General features: G+C 53.7%; 1 protein-coding gene across 1 annotated transcript in view; it reads left to right on the top strand.

The window, feature by feature from the left end:
• Positions 1-18,510, top strand: part of LOXL1 (lysyl oxidase like 1) — a 26,045-nt gene extending 7,535 nt beyond the window's left edge. Inside the window, exons 2-7 of the mRNA XM_010383266.2 lie at positions 9,460-9,568; positions 13,036-13,173; positions 13,672-13,828; positions 14,448-14,543; positions 16,036-16,151; positions 18,208-18,510. Coding sequence (XP_010381568.2) covers positions 9,460-9,568; positions 13,036-13,173; positions 13,672-13,828; positions 14,448-14,543; positions 16,036-16,151; positions 18,208-18,214 — 623 coding nt within the window. The 3' untranslated portion in view covers positions 18,215-18,510. The remainder of the gene's footprint in view (positions 1-9,459; positions 9,569-13,035; positions 13,174-13,671; positions 13,829-14,447; positions 14,544-16,035; positions 16,152-18,207) is intronic.

Raw genomic sequence — 18,510 nt, 5'->3', positions numbered from 1 at the left:
CTGTCCACTCCAGTGGGCCCGGCCTCTGTTCTGTCTCTCAGGGAAGGGTGTTTTATGTTCTGTGTTATCTGTCTCTGTGTTCACTGTTCCCCTGAGGTGTGAACACCTGAAAAAAACAAAATTTGGGTTTTCGCCTCAAGTTCGCAGGCCCCACAAACTTGCTGTGGATGGTAGCAGAGCTGGGTTGGGAGCCATTAGTGCCTTTATGGGTCCCAGGCTACTGCTAGACTTGGCCTGGGAGTTCTGGCTTTTTGTCCTCTCTCCTTCCTCCTAACCTCAGGGGTCCCCACTGCAGCATCCTCTGGTCTCAGAAGGGGTACCCCTCTCCAGTAGCTCCTGAGTAGCTCCTGAGTCCATTCTACCTCCTTTCTAAGCTGGAAACACATGGAAGACTTCCCAGGACAGTGGCTGACATGGGCAGGAGAGAAAAGGGGCAGGGAGGGAGCTGGGGTCCACCCAGGTGGCCCACACCTGCTTCCAATTGCTGTGCCCAGCATTCCTGCAGAAGAGCAGTCAGGGTTGGGATGCTGGAGAGAGAGGTTTGGACTTGCCCCCTCCCCTGGCCCTGACCTAGCCACCTCATTTCCACAGGCAGCTGGACCAAGGGCCTTCTTTTTGTCTGGACTCATGATCACAGGGCAAGGGTTGCATCTGGGACCTTCTCCCTCTTGCTGATGAGCACCCAGAAACTGGGCATTGCAGTACCACCTGGAAATGGGGAGAGGGGTCTCAGAATGCCAAAGCAGGAAGAGACACAGGATGGGAAAGCGAGGCCCCAGCGGCCTTTGCCATCCAAACCTCAGGAGACAACCCAACCTTCCCCCTGCTTGTGGGCCAGTTGGAACCACAGGTTTTCCAAACCTGAAGCAAATCCTTTTGCAAAAGAAGGGACTTTGAGAATCGATTCCAGACTCTGCTTGACAATGAAGTCTGTGCTCACACAGGCAATGCCACCAGACCCTTTATGGAGTATGGGCATTGGCTCACGCACTTGCCAAGGGCATACAGGTGCTAGGCCCTGAGCTGGGCATGGAGAATTTCAGGGGCACCTCAGACCCCTCCCTGGCCTCACTGACGTCTCAGCCTGGCAATAAGAAAACAGACACCTGGGGTGCAGAGTGGCCTAAGCCCACATCTGTCTTTGCCAGCTCCCATCATCTGCTGTGCACCTGGGAGACATGCGCCAGAAGCTGAGTACAGGCAAAAGACAATACCACTCACCCCTGCCCTCATGGGCTCTCGCCTCGCTGCGGAAGGCAGATATCATCTTGTGAGGAAATAGTCATGTAACAAATATTTATTGAGCGACTTACTGTATGCTGGGCACTGTTCTAGAGCTGGGTATTTGTGAAAAGAGACAAAATTCTTGCCCTTGTGGATCTTCTATTTTCATGTATAAACATAATGAATATGTAAAAAAAAAAAAAGAAGGTAATAAGTGCTGTGGAAAAATAGAGATAGGTAAGAAAGATCGGGAGTATAGGAGAGGGGCAGGTTGCAAAGGTGGTCGGGCCTCATGAAGGTGACATTTGAGCAAAGACTTGAGGCATATGCAGCTGTCTGCAGGAAGAGCATTCCAGATAGGAAGACAGTCAGTGCAAGGCCCTGAGGCAGGAGTTCTCTGGGGTTTTCAGGTATGCTCCAGTGTGGTTAGAACAGAGTGGAGTGGAAATGGAGGTATAACAGGGGACAGGTCAGAGAGGTAATGGGATCCAGGCCATGGGGAGCTTGTCAGCCATTGTGACGGGTTTGCCTTTTATTTTCTGTGCATCCTTTTCCTCAGAGTTTGAGCTGAGCAGAAACATGGGTTTCTGCTAAACAGGGCCCCTGACTGCTGCGCTAGGAGTGGACAGTGGGGAGTCAGCCGGGGAAACTGAGAGGCGGCTGTTCCAGAGACCAGGAAGAGTGATAGCAATGGAGGAAGCCAGCTTTAGGGTTTGTTCTTGAGATAGAGCTGAGGGGATTTCCTGCTGGGTTGGATATGGGGTATGAAAGGAAAAGAGGTGTCAGGGATCACACAGTGGTTTATGGCTGGTGTGGCTGGAAGGATGCAGTTGCCTTGAGCTGAGAGGGAAAGGCCATGGGCAGAGTAAGTTTTGTAAGAAATATAAAAATTTCAAGTCACTCTGCAGGGCCTGAGAGGGCAGGGAGGGAACCCCTGGAGTAACCAAAGCATCAGGGGAAGCTTCTAGAGGTGGGATAGGGGGCACCAGGCAGGGCTTGCAAGGGCGAGGAGGCCTGCAAGGGCAGGGGTTGGGTTCACGCTGGGAAGAAATGTGCATTAGGTGTGCAGAGAGGCAGCAGAGGCTTGGCCTCTGGGCAGGGAGCTGACCTCCCCAGTGGGTAGTGTCGTCTGCCTCTCCCTCAGCCCAGCCTGCCTCCTGGGCAGCTGGTGCAATCAAGCACACACTTACAAATCCCTTCCGTGAGTCAGGCCCTTCTGCTGCTAGCTGTCTCTCCCCATCAGTGGGGTGGACAGACGAGTGCTGTAAAACGGTGCAGGGTAGTGGTGGAGGGGTGGTCAGGTGTGACAAGGTGGGCTTTGGAGCTAAAGACTGTGTACCCCCGCATAGGTAGAGCTGTTGTGTGTGTGTGTGCGTGCATGCACACACATGCATAGCTGGGAATTCCAGGACAAGGGCACCATGGGATCAGGGGGTAGAAAGGTTGGGGTATGCTGCTAGAGACCTGCCTACTGATCCTGAGGGTTAAGAGTTCTGGAAGGCTAGGTAAGGCCAAACCACAGATGGCTTTAGCTGCCACTCTAAGACTTCTGGGCTTGATTCTGTGGGCAATGGGGAGCCATTGAAGACTCTGGGCCTGGCTTGATGGCTGTCCTAGCTCTCAGGACCTTCGTTATGGGGCAAAGTGGAATCTGCAACCACCTTGCCTGCCTGCTCACCAAGTAGGTGTGGCACCACCAGGCCAGTGCTGACAAGTTAATTTCCTGATTTTGAGATAATCATTTCCTAGGGAATCGGGCAGCCAGCTCCAGCCCTAGAGGCCTCTCTGGCTCATCTTTATTCAAGGCCCTGCTCTGCAGAGCTTTCTGCTTCTCCCCCACCTAGGGGCTCCTCTGGAGTCTGGCTGTGCTAGCCAAAACATCCCTCTCAGCACATATTTCACAAGCAACTGACCAGTTGCTGCTGGACTTTGTTTATCCTCCAGCCCTGGGCTCAACAGATTAGGGCTCTTTTACGTTCCACTTTCCATCATCTGCCCCTCATGAGCAGGAGGCTTGGAGAGGAAAGATTTCAGAAACAAGGTTTACTGAACCACAAAAAAGAGGAAGCCAAGAGGGAAACAGGTGAGGTGTGGACGAGCAATGGGAAGGCAGCCACAGGGCCCTCAGCGCTGGGCAGCCTCCAGGAACCGTTGGGCAGGAGGGAACAGATTTCTAATGAAGCAGGAAGGATTTAGGTCAGACGGTGGGAGAATTTCCTGACTGCTAAAGTATCGTCTGTAGGGGTTGTGAGAGGTCTCGGGCTCTTGCCCAAGGCTGGGGAATGAACTGAAGAGCTCCTAAAAAGTATTTTAATCTCCAAGTGTTTATCGATCCATCCAACCTGTGTTCAAGGGCCAGCTAGTTCAGTCTCCCTCATCATCCAGATGGAGACAGTGAGCCTCAGAAAGGGGACTGGGGAGACCAGACAAGACAGTGAACTCGCCCCTGGAGCCTCACCCCTGAGAAGGCCCCAGCTGCGTCCCACCAGGGAAGGGGCAGATGGTCTTTGTCCCCGGTTCCCGAGGGCTGGCACAGGAGACATCAGCAGCTCTAGACCCAGCGTTGAGCAGGAGGACAGGGTGGGCTTGTCCCAAGCACATGGGCCCCAAGAATCAGTGTGACAGGTTCCTCCTACTGTGCCCCTGCACACTCCCACAGAGGAAGCTCCAGGGGCAGAGCCAGGATATAGAACTTTGGTTCTGTTTTCTCAGCTCCATGTCTTCACTGCCCTGGAGGGTTGAAGGGGCTGCTATAGCTAAAAGGCTTACCCCACACCAGTGGCTGGCTGTCTCCCTGTGGAATGAATGGCCCTGGGACCCTATTTCCTTGCACCCAGCCCGTCCCCAGCCGAGCAGCCTGGCTTTGGCCATCTCAAGGGTATTCGCCACCCCGTGACTCAGCATCCCTGCCATCCTGGCCCAGGCTCTGTGCAGCCTGCATCTGAGGAAGAACGCCCATAGAGGCCAGCACAGGGCCTTAGGCCCTGAGTCAGGTGGAGGACAATTAGAAGTGGAAGAATGGAGACCATGAATTCTGAAGTGGGGCTGGGTCAACCCAAGGCCACACAGAAGTCCTATGACACAGTCGAGTAAGACCCTAGGCTCCTGTCTCCCTCCTGGGAGGAAGAAATGGATGGCAGCCAGGGTTTTCTTGGGCAGTCTGAGCAAGCCCATCCACCCAGTCTTTGGATGGTGAGACCCGCCCCAGCCTACCCCCCACCAGTGGTGCTGGGGGCTTGGGAGAAGACTGAGCAGGGCTGTAGGTGACCCAGGGAGCTGGATGTTTATCTTCAGGCCCAGGAGGGGAATGTACACGTAGCATGTTTGTGGAGTGGGGAGTCAGAGGCAACCTGGGGGTCTAAAACAGGAGGCTGGCCGGGCGCGGTCACTCACACCTGTAATCCCAGCACTTTGGGAGGCGAAGGCTGGTGGAACACTTGAGGTCAGGAGTTCGAGACCAGCCTGTCCAACATGGGGAAACCTCATCTCTACTAAAAATACAAAATTTAGCCAGGCGTGGTGGCACACACCTGTAATGCCAGCTACTCGGGAGGCTGAGGCAGGAGAATTGCTTAAAAATACAAAAATTAGCCAGGTGTGGTGGCATGCGCGTGGTCCTAGCTACTTGGGAAGCTGAGACGGAAGGATCGCTTGAACCCAGGAAGCGGATGTTGCAGTGAGCCGAGATCGTGCCACTGCACTCCAGCCTGGGCTGATGGTTTCCCCTGTATTTGGAGTAAGCAAAAAGACCTCATTTGGCTGGGTGCAGTGGTTCACACCTGCAATCCCAGGACTTTGGGAGGCTGAGGCAGGAGGATCACTTGAGCCCAGGAGATCGAGGCTGCAGTTAGCTGAGTTCATGCCACTGCATTCCAGTCTGGACAAGAGAGCAAGACCCTATCTCAAAGAAAAAAGAAAAGGTGGAGGTGGCGTGGGGAGCTGGATGTATACCTTCACCAAGTCCAGGATCTTCCTTTAAAATGCATACTTTTTGAGGTGAGGGCTGATCACACAGTCTGATAGTAACTGGACTTCACCCAATATTGGCCACTCTGCTTGGAGGGCCTATTGTACCTTACAAGCCAGAAATTGCAGACCAGCCTCCCTACTCCTACACTGAACGTGTCCACCAGCCCCCAACTCAATCAACCCTTCTTTATCCTCTTCCAACATCACATAGAATCCCCCAGCCCCAAGCCCTGCAGAGAGGCCAAGAGCCCAAGCCTACAGGCCTGACCGCTGACGAAATGTCCCCTGGGAGAGCTGTCCAGAGAAGGAGGCATTGTTCCTTCCTGGAAAAACATACCAGCCATGGGAGGGGGTCTGCTGTTCTCTGGGACCTCGGCAAGGATCCTGAGCGTGAGGCGGGGGGGGCCTGGCCTGAACTCCTGAGGCTACTCCTTTCCAGCAGCTTCCCCAAGCTGCTGCCTCTTATGTCACCCCATGGCCATGAGGGTGTGACAGAGTAGAGCACAGAGAGGAGGCCGTTGGGGGAGTCACAGGAGGCCCCGGTGATGCTTAGAGATGTAGAACAAAGACAATTACAAAATAATGGTAAGAGTGATTCCACTTAAGTTCTAGAAAAGGCATAACTAATCTACAGAAGCAGTGCAGTGGCTGCCTGGGGTGGTGGAGGCGGGGAGGGGACTTACAGGGAAGGTACCAGAGGGTGATGGAAACAATCCACAGCTTGATTGTGGTGGAAGCTACATGGCTTTCTACCTTTGTTAGAACTTGTCAAACTGTACACCTAAAATCTGTGCATTTCACTGTGTATAAATTATAGCTCAAGCCGGCGCGGTGGCTCAAGCCTATAATCCCAGCACTTTGGGAGGCCGAGACGGGCAGATCACGAGGTCAGGAGATCAAGACCATCCTGGCTAACACGGTGAAACCCCGTCTCTACTAAAAATACAAACCTAGCCGGGCGAGGTGGCGGTCGCCTGTAGTCCCAGCTACTCGGGAGGCTGAGGCAGGAGAATGGTGTAAACCCGGGAGGCGGAGCTTGCAGTGAGCTGAGATCTGGCCACTGCACTCCAGTCCGGGCGACAGAGCGAGACTCCGCCTCAAAAAAAAAAAAAAAAAAAAAAAAATTATAGCTCAAGAAAGTTTATTTTTATAAAAAGAGTGACAGGTGGAGTCCTGGGAGGGCAAGGAGACCTAGGATCCCCTCCTGGGGTACCCCGGCTCCCTGTGCGACCTTGCGCAGATTTATGGGCCTGAGCCTCAATTTCCTCCAGTGCTTCCAAAGACATTGTGTGCCTTGGTGTCTTGGGGGCAGGACATGGAACACACTTCGGATTGCCTGGAACAGTCATTAAAGAGGCTCTCCTGACAGAGCCTGAGGGGCTTTGGGCCAGTCAGTCACCCCTAAAACAAAAGTTGCTCCACTGAGGTTGAGTAGGACTCAGGCCCTGCCCATAGAACCCCGTCTGGAAGGGAGGAGACACACACAGGTTAATATGGTGAAATCTAAGTGTAGATCAATACAAATGGGGTAGTGAGAGAGGAGAAGTGTGTGCAGCCTGAGATATCATTGCGATCAGGGGAGACTTCCCACAGGAAGAGGCCCCTGCCTGAGCGTGAGATTCCTCAACAATAAGAGGAAGAAGATGATAATCTGTGGGAGGGTCAAGGCTCAGATTGTGACCAGCAGCCCCAAGCTGTTTGTCGTTAGCCTCTCTTCCAAATCTCCACATGCAGTACTCTACAGATGCCCTCCTCCATACCTCTGATACTTATAACCCTACCCCACTCAGTTTTAATCAAAAGGCTTGATGATATCACAGCAATTCCTTTTTTAAGGTTTTTTTTTTTTTTTTTTTTTTTTTTCTTTAGCTGAAGAGCTTTCGCCCATGATCAGGGGACAAACAGAAATGAGCCTGAGATTCAGAATTGCTGATAGGCATCAGACCTTGGTCTGTGACCAGGATCAGGGCCCAGTCTGTGACCAGGATCAGGGTTCAGTGTGTGACCAGCATCGGGGCTCAGACTGTGATCCTGAACAGGGCTTGGTGTGTGATCAAGGCTCAGGGTGTGCCCAGGGCCAGGGCTCAGTGTGTGACCAAGGTCAGGGCTTAATGTGACTAGGATCAGAGGTCAGTCTGTGACCAAGGTCAGGGCGCAGACTGTGATCAGGCACAGGGCTCAGTGTGTGTACATAGTCAGGGCTGGGAGAGGCCAGGAACAGCATTGGCCCTCACTGGCCCCACCTGGCCTCTTCCTCCCCACTCCTGCAACTTCCCGGGGTTGCGTAGCCAGCTCATGAAATAGCCTAGAGAGGAAGGATCAGGCCAGAAAAGCTTTGTGGAGCCATCTGTGCAGTATTTCTTGAAACTGGGCCTGGGGTGGGGGCAGCAAGCTGTCTGATGTCAAATGCTTAGTCTCCTGAGTCTTAAAGGCCCAGCTACCCCACCCTATACACAGCTGAGGGAAAGGCACTGGGTGATGGGGACGGGGCCCATCCCCAGTCCTCACCCCTCCCCCAGAGGCTTCCAGGGTCCAGAGAGTGAGAACCAGCTCCCAGCTGGCTTGAGGGCCTATGGGTCCCTTGGGAAATGACTGCAAACATTCCTAGGGGCTCAAGTAACAGGGCCTAGGCTGGCCAAGAAGTCCCCCACCAGCCGGGAACCACCTCATCCTCACCCACCCTTGCACTCCAAGCTTCTTCTTCATTCCAAGTAGGTGAGATCACCCTGGCTGCCTGGACCAGGCTCCCCCATGAGGCCCAGGTCCCAGGGAGAGCAAAGCTAGGGTCTGGGAACTCAGGGTGGTCTGGGGAGGGGAACATGCAGGCAGACACTTCTGCCAATGGCTTAGAAGCCAGCCTTCCCCTCCTTGGCCTCATCTTCCACACCTAAAAGCTGATGAGAGGGTCTTGGCAGCAGGAAAGGGGTGGGAAACCCCTCCATGGGACTTAAGTCCTCCCACCTTGCCTGCTGTCACCCTTCCCGAATCCCTCAAGAGCAGAGTACTTCAAAGAAACTAAGAGGAGCTTATAGCCTCATCTTATCACTTACCTGACAAAATCCCTGAGGCCAGAGAGGAGAGGGAATTAGAGGCCCCAGGACCACTCCCCTTTAAGTCAGTGGCTGGGCTGGGATAGAGCCCAGGGCCCTGGAGTCCCCCCTGCCTACACCCACCCCTGCCCGTACCCACCCCAGCCCACACCCTGTCACTCCAACATTAAGATATTCCTTCTTCATTCCAATGCGGGATGGAGTCTGGACACCTAAGTGTGGTTTCTGCTTATTCTTAGTAACTCCTGCTCAGACTAATGCATGCCCAGGGAGGAAGGTGGAGGGGCAGGAACAGGATGGACAGGCCTCGGACTCTGGCACATCCTGGGGAACAAGGGACCACAAGGACGGGGGCAGCCTCCAGACTTCCCCTGGGTGCTTGACCCCAGACCTTGCAGGGTAGGGACCCAGGGTCTCCCTCAGATTGCTGGCCAGAGGTTGCAGACAGAGGAGGGTGTGGTCAAGTGTAGGGCACTGATGGCAGGAAGTGGTGGCAGGTGATTGGGGGTGGGGGTACAGGGAGGAGTGGCTGTGCCAAGCAGAAAGGAATCCTGAGAAGGTCGGGCTGGGCGCCCAGGCTGAGAATCCTGCCCTGTCAGCAGCCTGCTCTAGGGAAATGTTTTCCTTCTAGCCCATCCCTTCCTGCCCACCCCGACTCCTGCCAGCCTGCATCCACCTGGCTCTGCCCATGAACCTTCAGGGACACACTCCAGGCCAGAAGCCAGGACTCTCTTGGTGGTTCACAAAGAATGCTGACTGCAGGGATGAGAGGAATGGAGGGTGTCTGGGGGCTGCTGTCCAGAGGCCTGGGGAGTAAGGACTCGAGGGAGTGCCTCTGTCAGGAAATTACATGGTTCACTCATTCCTGCCTCCAGGTCTTTGTTCATGCTGTTCCTTCTGCCGAGGACACCCTTTCCTGCTCTCTGGTTCTCTAAATCCTGCCCCATCTCCCAGATCTTGTCCATGTCCAAGCTTTTCCAGGAAGTCTTAGCAGCTCCCACACCACAGAGCTCGAGATGCAAGCTCTTGCTGCCTGACTTCCCTGACCCCACACGTGAGCCCAGGACCCAACGCCCAAGGAGAATGGCAAAGGGTTTTGGGGTATGAGAGGATGTTTGGGGTATGAGGAGGTGTCTGGGCATTAACAGTGGCCAACCTGATGCTCTCAATGTCATGCTCTTCCTCCCTCCCTCCTCTCTCCCACTGCCCACTCCAGGTCTCCCTGACTTGGTCGCAGACCCCAACTATGTGCAAGCATCCACTTATGTGCAGAGAGCCCACCTGTACTCCCTGCGCTGTGCTGCGGAGGAGAAGTGTCTGGCCAGGTAAGCAGCTGAGGCAGAAGTGTAGAGTGTTGGGATAGTCCCTGGGAGTCACCCAGAACCCAGCCTAGCTGTGGCTGCCAGCTAGGCTGTCTGCAAGCTGATGACCCTGGCCAAATGCCCCGGCCTCCCAGGACCCTGACCTTTTCATCAGTGAGCCTTGCCTGCCCTGAGGGAGTCAGGAGGGGAGGGGAGCAAGTGGGGACCCAGCATTTCTGTATACTGTACCTTACTATACAAGGAACTTCACTTTTACTGTGGCACCTCATCTTCATACGAGCCCTGAAGACATGGGTTGCCCCCTCAGGAAACTGAGGAGCAATGAAAGGAACTCAAACCTTTTGGATCTGAGCTGCTTAATGAGAAGGTTCCTCTTGGGAACCCAGGCTTCCAGTGCTCATACAGGGACCTATGGAAGTCCTACTGGGTGGATGTACCTGCAGGATAGAGCCCAGGACTATGGAGCCATGTCCACAGAGGACAGTTGTGGCTTTGGCTGGCCCAGGCTGCCTCTGCCTGGTCACAGCAGGGGCAGTGAGCCCGGGGGACAAAGAAGCTTCAATTATATGTTGCACTGGAAAGAGGGGAAGGAGACCAGTTTCCATGAACCCAGAAGGTGAGCACAGCTGGCTCGCCATTATTCATGGGTGATCCTGCCTCTCACAGTGTTTGCTTCTAATTTATTAGCAGTTCATATTCTGCTGGAATATAGGTTCTTTGGGGATACCTCCCTGGGCTAAAATAATTAGTTAAGATTATGTTATCTGCTTCTTTTGTTAATATCCCTCTATGTTGAAAGCACCTATTTTTCTTAATTGCCTGCTTTTTGGACATTAGAACTCTCTGTTTAGTTTGACTTTCTACTATCTAGGAAACTCTTCAGAATCTCAACATTTTCTCATTTCTAGAACTTCTAGTTCACTACCACTATAAGTAGCTGATCATAAACCCTTATCTGTCTGTAACAAGATAAAGAGCTTGCACCAGAATGTAACTCAATTCACTCTTTCATTGAGAAAGTCTTGCTTTAAAAAAAGAAAAAGTGTCCGCTGAACTAAGCACAGTGATTAGGAATGTTGTCGATATACATTCTGGTGCAAGTTCCCGATCCCATCCCAGACTGGCATCAGTGTGGAAACTGCCCCTGGTTCAGGGACCACAGGCTGAGTACCACTCAGCCAGTCTGTCTGGGCAGTTCTTGTCTTGTTTCAGTTGTCCTGGGGAAGAGAGCGTAATGGTCCTGCTGGAATTCCTCCAGCCATGAGGAACTTACAGCCTCTATGACAGCCCTTCCAGTCTAAAGAGTAAGTCAAAGCCAAACTATTAATATCACGGCCTCTTCATGAAGGATCCTGAGTGCCCAGACCTGCGCTCCCAGCTGGGGAGAGGAGGCAGCCTGTCCTCTGTCCTGGAGGGTCTCCTGGTACAGCTGGAGAGAACAGCCCTCACCTGTACCCCAGTGACAGAACCAAGACACAAGTGGACTGGTTCACAGGCCAGGGCTGCTGGAGGTCAGAGGAGGGAGGGGTCAGCAAGGGCTGAGGCCTCAGAGGAGGTGGGCGCAAGAGTTCAGACCTGGAGAACCCTGCAGACCTGGAGAACCCTGCAGAACTGGAGCCCTGGGGCAGGAGGGCCCTCTGAGATCATTTGAAGTATGGGCCACGGGCTGGTGCCAGTTCACATGCTGCAGGCAGAACCCAGAGAAAGAAAAGGACCAGTTCCAAGTCTCACCGCTAGTTTGTGGCCAAGCTGGGCCTAGAACGTAGACCTTTATGGTTTCCCACGGTGTGCTGAGCCGAACAGAAGGGCAGGATTTAACTGAACAGAGGGAAGGAGGATGTTTTGTTTCAACCCAGACATAGACAGATTCCAAGCCTCCCCCAGACAAGGCTGAGGGCCTTTCATCCTGGCAGACAGTCTGAGCCGCCTGTTGTCCAGACATTCTCTCAAAGAGAGTGCTAATCCCTACGACTGGCCACCACTCCCCTCTGGCCTTAGGACTGGACCTTAATGAGTGCCAGGGAAGAGCCCCTGAGGCCAACAGCGTTAGCTGTCAGCCATCAGCTGAAGAGGGGAGGGGCCTTCAGCCACCCCTTCCTGTTCCTACCACACACGTGTGTGCGCGTGTGTGTATGTGTGCATATGTGTGTGTCTCGCCTCACGGCAGCCTCTCGTTCCTCTTTCCACCCTTTTCCTTTTGTCACAAGGCCTGCCTCAGTTGGAAATCTGGAGTCAGCAGGTAAATTGTGAGCAGGCAATTCATACCAGACCCACACTCCCTGAACGGAAAAGGACAGGTTGCCAGCCTGAAGCCATGCAATCAGGGAGAGGTGGCCTGGTCATACCCAACCCAGCGCAAGATGTAGGTGGTATTGGGCTATGCTGCAGTCAGTGCTGTTAGAGCTCACAGGCAATCAGATCCTCTAAGTAGAGCAATCCAGGCAGACTTCCTGGAGGAGGGGACTTTTGAGTTGCCCCTAGGAGGCTGGGTGAGTTTTGGAATTCTGAGTCAAGCTAACAGCATGGGGAAAAAAAGTATGGGTCAGGGAAAAAGTTCAGCCTGTTTGGAAAATAGGCTTTGAAGCAGGAACCCGGGGTGTGTAGGGGAGTGGAAGGGCAGATGGGACTAGAAAAGTGAAGAGGCTTTGACCAGAGGACCTCAAGTCTGTTTTTCAGGCCCACACCTAAGACATGGCATACTTTTGTCAACAATTAGGGCTGTCTGGAGGAGAGAAGACTTATCAGAATCTCCTGGATAGGACTTTTTTTTTTCTTTTTTTTTTAGAAAGGGGGTCTCACTCTGTTGCCCAGACTAGAGTGCAGCAGCGCAATTATAGCTCATTACAGCCTCAAACTCCTGGGCTCAAGGTATCAGTCTCCAAGTAGCTGGGACTACAGGCATAAGCCACCTTACCTGGCTAATTTTTTAATTTTTTAAAAATTTATTTAATTAAATTAATTTTTTAAATTTTAATTTCTCACTGTGTTGCCCAGGCTGATCTCAAACTATTGGCCTCAAGTGATCCTCCTGCCTCAACCTCCCAAAGCTCTGTAATTACAGGCATGAGCCAAAGTGCCTGGCTCCCGCAACAGGGCTGTTTCTCAAAGGCCCTTCAGAGATTTCTATGTGCTCCTGCACCCAGGGGCTGACCCCAGCTGAGTCACCTGCAGGTATCAGGGACACTGCCGTGCCTGGTACCGCTTTAGAAAGATGCCGTTGGCAGCTGCCGGCCACATGGTGGAGGCCAGAAAGGAGGGGACAGCCAGGATTTCACGGGGTCAGAAGACAGAGGAAGAGGCCTGAGCCTCTGCCACAGTTTGGGGAGTCAGAGGAGAAGATCTTCAGGGACAAGCGATGGGGCTGCAGAACCAGTGGCCAAGGACTAGGGGTGGGGCTGAGGGGGCCCATGCTGGGTTCTGGTGTCACTGTGCTCCAACCCCCCCCCTTATCTCCCCTGTCGTCCCTGCAGCACAGCCTATGCCCCTGAGGCCACTGACTACGATGTGCGGGTGCTGCTGCGCTTCCCCCAGCGTGTGAAGAACCAGGGCACAGCGGACTTCCTCCCCAACCGGCCACGGCACACCTGGGAGTGGCACAGCTGCCACCAGTGAGTGGGGAGGGGCTGGGCCCATCCTCTTCCACTTCTCCTCTGGACCAGGGACCTTGGTGCCTGAGCTCCCCTCCCGCCACGAGCACTCTGAGAGACACAGATACTGGATTAGAGGGCCCAGGGAGGTGTTATCTGCCAACTCTTGCTACTGGGGCAAGTGTTTCTCAGAGAACTCTTAGCCAAAGGTAGGCTGGAAGATGGAAGGATTGGTCTCAATAAGGGATGGAAATGTCTAGAATATGGGGCATTGCCCAGTGAGGTCATTACAGGTGGGAGCCCAAAAAGGAAGTGAGGGGTCCAGAGCATGTGCTGTCCTGGAGTGACCCAGCTAGGTGGGGAGCACAGAGGGGCCACCCCGCAGGACTCAGGGGACAGGAGAGCCTAGATTGGCCAGGAGGCTGTGCCACAGCAGGGTCACCTGAGCCCATCTCAGGATGAGAGGCCCAGGGAAGACTAGGCCCTCTTCTCTTCCTCTCTCCTCTCCTCTGCCCCTAGACATTACCACAGCATGGACGAGTTCAGCCACTATGACCTACTGGATGCAGCCACAGGCAAGAAGGTGGCTGAGGGCCACAAGGCCAGTTTCTGCCTGGAGGACAGCACCTGTGACTTCGGCAACCTCAAGCGCTATGCATGCACCTCTCATACCCAGGTTGGGCTGGAGAGATGGGGTTCAGGGCACAGGCGGATGAGGAGTGGGGAGACAAAGAGCAAGGCCTGCTGAGGCTGGCTGAGGCCTGGCTAGTGCCAAGGCTTCTGGCCACTCAGCTCTGCTCACAGTGAAGGTCTTCTCACCAGTCCTTAGGCTGCCACAGTGCCCTGCAGGGACTGTTCTCTCTCTGCCCAAGTCCCTTCTCATGTTATTCCCAGGTGATCTGCTCATGGAGAGAAGGAAACATTGCAACAGTCTGGAGAGCAATACGTCCCATTAGCCTGTTCACCCACCCATATCCCTCTTTCCATCAGCCAGCCTAAACATCCACAAACTGTCTGTCTGTCCCATCTCTCTTTATCCATTCTGTCATCCATCTTGCCCACGCAGACCGGCACATCCATCTCATCCCTCCCACCTGGCTATTAGAGATCTCTGTCTTTCCTCTGGTCCATCTAGCCAGTGACTTTAGGAAGGGGTGGACCCACCCTGAGCAGTTGCCCTGGGCCAGGGTCAGGGGAGAAACCCAGGGGAAGATGGGCCTGAAACTCCTGAAAGTGGGCATGGGGTGGCTCTGGGGAGCCAGCAGCATCAGCCGCTCCTCTTATCCCTTTCCCAGGGCCTGAGCCCAGGCTGCTATGACACCTACAACGCAGATATCGACTGCCAGTGGATTGACATAACCGACGTGCAGCCTGGGAACTACATCCTCAAGGTGGGCCTCTGGGTCTGGGGCTTTCTCTCCAACCGGATGTTCATCATTCCTGAAAGAAGCTTCAGCCTCTGGGCCTCTTCCGTTCTCCCAGCAACTGAGCAGAGGCAGCATCTGAGGCATCCCTCAAGGTTTAGGCTTCCCAGCCGAAGATTTAGGTCTCAGGCTGGCATAGCCTCTCTCTCCATAAAGAACCCAAGGAACCTTTGCCCCAGCTGTGGTAATGCTAGAGGCAGTGGTGATACTGTCTCCCTAAGTGACAGAGGACCAGAGAGAGCAAGGGAGACTTGGAGAACCATGTGGTCTATCTTCCTGTCTTCGGACAGGGCAGACTTTGTATCATTTGGGAGACAGATAAGAGGCCCTTGGCTCCTTACAGGGACCCCTGCAAAGCCAAGGGCTCCTGTGACCAAGACCCTTTTAGCCTGAACCCCTCCTGCTCTAATGGACACTCACCCCATCGCCTCTTCCCTTGGTTGGGAGAAAAGTAGAAAAGCATATTGACAACACACAACCAGACTTGGTACATACGTGTAGGCCAGGTTGTCATGGGCCCACCTGGGGAAGCCATGTCTCAGCCTCCTCCACACAGGTGTAAAATGAATAGGGATCATTCCACCAGTTCATCTGGACCCACTCAGAAGCAGAAAAGCAGCTCAGTAAAGGAAGAGCAGTGAAGCCAGGTTTGCAGGCAGAGGCCTTCCCTGCAGAAAGTCAGCTGGTGGAGAGATGCGTCCAGCAGTGGTTCTCTGTGGTTCCCTCCTGAGTGCCCCTCAGCAGGCTCCAAGCTTGCTCCTCCAGGGCCTGGGGTTGTCCAGTATATTTTTTCTTTTCCTCATTCATCCACTCAATCAAACACGTAGGAAGTCCCCTCTGAGTTCTAGGCACTGGACCCACAAACCACATAAGCAATACAGTTCACAGTCCCTGCCCTTTGGGAGTGTACCAGGATTTGAAAGTCACATCCCTGCATCTGTTCTTAGATGTTCTGCAAATAAAGCTGGCCCTACCCTAGTTAATCCAACATTTAAAAGTGTTGTATCCCAACAGCTCCTTTTCAGACAAAAAGCATAGACAGGAATGCATAGGGAACAACTTTGAGCCTTGGCGATGAGGAGGCCAGGTGTCGAGTCCCTGCTCAGCTCCTCGTTACTGCATTCCCAGGGGCAGGATCCAACCTCTCTGACCCCAAATGCCCCATGCAGGGCCCGCCTGGCACAGGCTCTCGCTCTAGGGAAACATCCAATCTTCTGATAAGGGGCATCAGATGATGTTTGCTTGGATTACCAGCTGCCTCGTCTTTCCCCTCTGTGTCTCTCTAGCAGTGTGTCTCTGTCTCCACGTCTCTTGGCCTCACATGGTCTTTCTCTGTCTCCTGTCTATGTCTCCTCTCTGTCTGTCTGTCTGTCTGCCTCCTTACCACCTTCTCTGGTGAGCGGTTGAGGTGCAGCCCCCCGACTAGACTCCCTTTCTCCCTGTTTCTCTTCTTCCTCAGGTGCACGTGAACCCAAAGTATATTGTTTTAGAGTCTGACTTCACCAACAACGTGGTGAGATGCAACATTCACTACACAGGTCGCTACGTTTCTACAACAAACTGCAAAATTGTCCAGTAAGTGCTTGCTCCCCATCCTTCCTGGCCCTGTCCCTTTCCTGCCTGGGGAGCAGGCAAGGCCACCTGAAATACCGAAGATACCTGCACTTTAGGTCACCCTGATGGCCGAACACAGCTGCAGCAGGGCCCAGCAAAAAGAGCCTTGTCCGTGCCAACCCCAAGCTGAGTGTTTACGTTGGGGCTCAGGCTGTAGGGTGTTGATCTGGGGCTGCATCCTGTGGCTCCCTGAGATGTCCCAAGTGAAAACCAGCAGAAGGCAGAGTCATTTGGTGCAAGGCCATGAGCTCTGCAGTCCCAGTTCCACAGCTTCCTCGCTCTGTGACATTGGGTAACTACTGCACTTCCCTGAGCTACTTTCATCAACTATAAAATAGGTATTTCCACATAGGCCGGGGCTGAGGATCTATAGGCCTGATGTCTGCATGTTCAACAGCCCAGCACACAGTGGCACACAGTGAACAGCAGCTGTGACCATTAGTGTCCGTATCAAGTGGACTGGATTAAATAGTCACAGATGAGAAGTGATTCTGGTTAAAAGGAGCCATCTTCAGTCCCTAGGCCCCCATTGTAGAAGAAGTCCCTAAAACCTGGGCTTGGGATTTTAGCACATGGCTGCTGGGTAGGGTCCTCAGTCTTTCTCCTGATCCCCACGTGAAGTACTTTGCAGAGGGACCTCCTTCCTTACAAGCTCACAAGGAAACCCTACCACACTCCAGATCAAAGGAACCCTTTTCCATTAAAAAAAAAAAAAAAAGTCCTAGAGCTTTCGGCTTTACTTCATCAACTGGGAGAAAGGTGGTAGAGATCTCAAGGCCCAGAGAGGTGCCTTTCCCTAAAAGTGTATGCTTATTAATGGATGGCAGGTATGAGAGATTAAGCCTATGACTGTGGTCAGGGTGTGGTGTATGGCCAGGGTCAGGGCTCAGTTTGTGACAAGGGTTAGGGCTCAGTGTGTGGCCAGGGTCAGGGCTCAGTCTGTGACGAGGACCAGGCTCATTTAGAGACAGCCCTCTCACATTTGGCTGCTACCACCAACCTAACTGTTCACAGCATGCTGCCACCACATCATGAATATTAAAAATGGGAACAGCAGCCTCTAGTTCAGTGCAGAGATTAGGTTCCTCAGGAGTAGGATGAGATCAGAATTCCCCAGGGCACACAGCGTATTTGAAAGGACGAACTCCTATCCCATCACTGGCAGTCTGGCTCTTTAGTAGGCCTGGGTTCCCAGCACATTCCCGCTCCTCAGGGCCTGTCTTAGCTATTCAAGACCCAGGGGTCACCTAAGTGGTAGAAGCCATTCTAGGGAAGGAGGAGGAAGGAAGAATGGGGTATCCAGGAAACAAAGGAGGCTGCTGGGGGCTCGGGGAGGCAGGGAGTCCTGCCTGCTGCTGGGAAAGGGGGATGGGAACAGAAACAGCGTCCCACATCCCAGGCGCCTGGAGCAGCCAGGGGGGCTCTCGGCAGGGCAGATGGAGAAGCAGCCTGCGCCACCCTGCCAGCTCCCGGGGGCCTGTGGGCAGCAGGGGGTGCCAAAGCCCTTCCTTCCAAGAGCTCTTTACATAAGTGCTTGGAAAGGCCAGGTCTTATTAGAGTGTCTCAGTCTCTGTGACCCTGACCACAGGCAGGCGGCTGGGCCAGCGTGCACAGGAAGCTGGACAGAGCGTTCCCAGAAAGGCCACGGGACTGACGCCTGTGGGTTTCCATCGTATTTCTGGAGGGAAAAGGAGGCTTAAAAAAAAGGTTCTGAGTTAGAAAAAACAAGAAAGTATTTCCAGACAGTAGCAGCTCTGCTAATGGCCTAGAAAACAATCTGGGACTAGGGCATGGGGAGGGGAATGTGCTGAGACTGTGCCCTGGGTGGGTGGGAGTCCATCAAACCCCTCCTTTTGGAGCTGGGATGAGGGGGTCGGCACTTTCTCTTGAGGGAAATGGAGGCCCATGCCTGCCCTGCCACGAGGGACCTGGGCTGTGGGAGGGAAGCCCGGGCTGAGGGGACCACGCGGGCCCTACTTTGCAGCCCCTCATTGACCCACTGTCTTTCCTTCCTCAGATCCTGATCTCTGGGAGGGACAGATGGCCAATCTCTCCCCTTCTAAAGCAGGCCCTGCTCCCCTGGCAGCCTCCCGCCGAGGGGCCCAGCCCCCAACCCACAGGCAGGGGCATCCCTCCCTGCCGGCCTCAGGGAGCGAACGTGGATGGAAACCACAGGGATTCCGGATGCCAGACCCCATTTTACATTTCACTTTTCTCTACAGCGTTGTTTTGTTGTTGTTGGTTTCTATTTTTTATACTTTGGCCATACCACAGAGCTAGATTGCCCAGGTCTGGGCTGAATAAAACAAGGTTTTTCTAC

Source organism: Rhinopithecus roxellana, chromosome 5 (genome assembly GCF_007565055.1).
Source record: "Rhinopithecus roxellana isolate Shanxi Qingling chromosome 5, ASM756505v1, whole genome shotgun sequence".
Lineage (NCBI taxonomy): Eukaryota > Metazoa > Chordata > Mammalia > Primates > Cercopithecidae > Rhinopithecus > Rhinopithecus roxellana.
This window is presented reverse-complemented; position numbering and strand designations above follow the sequence as displayed.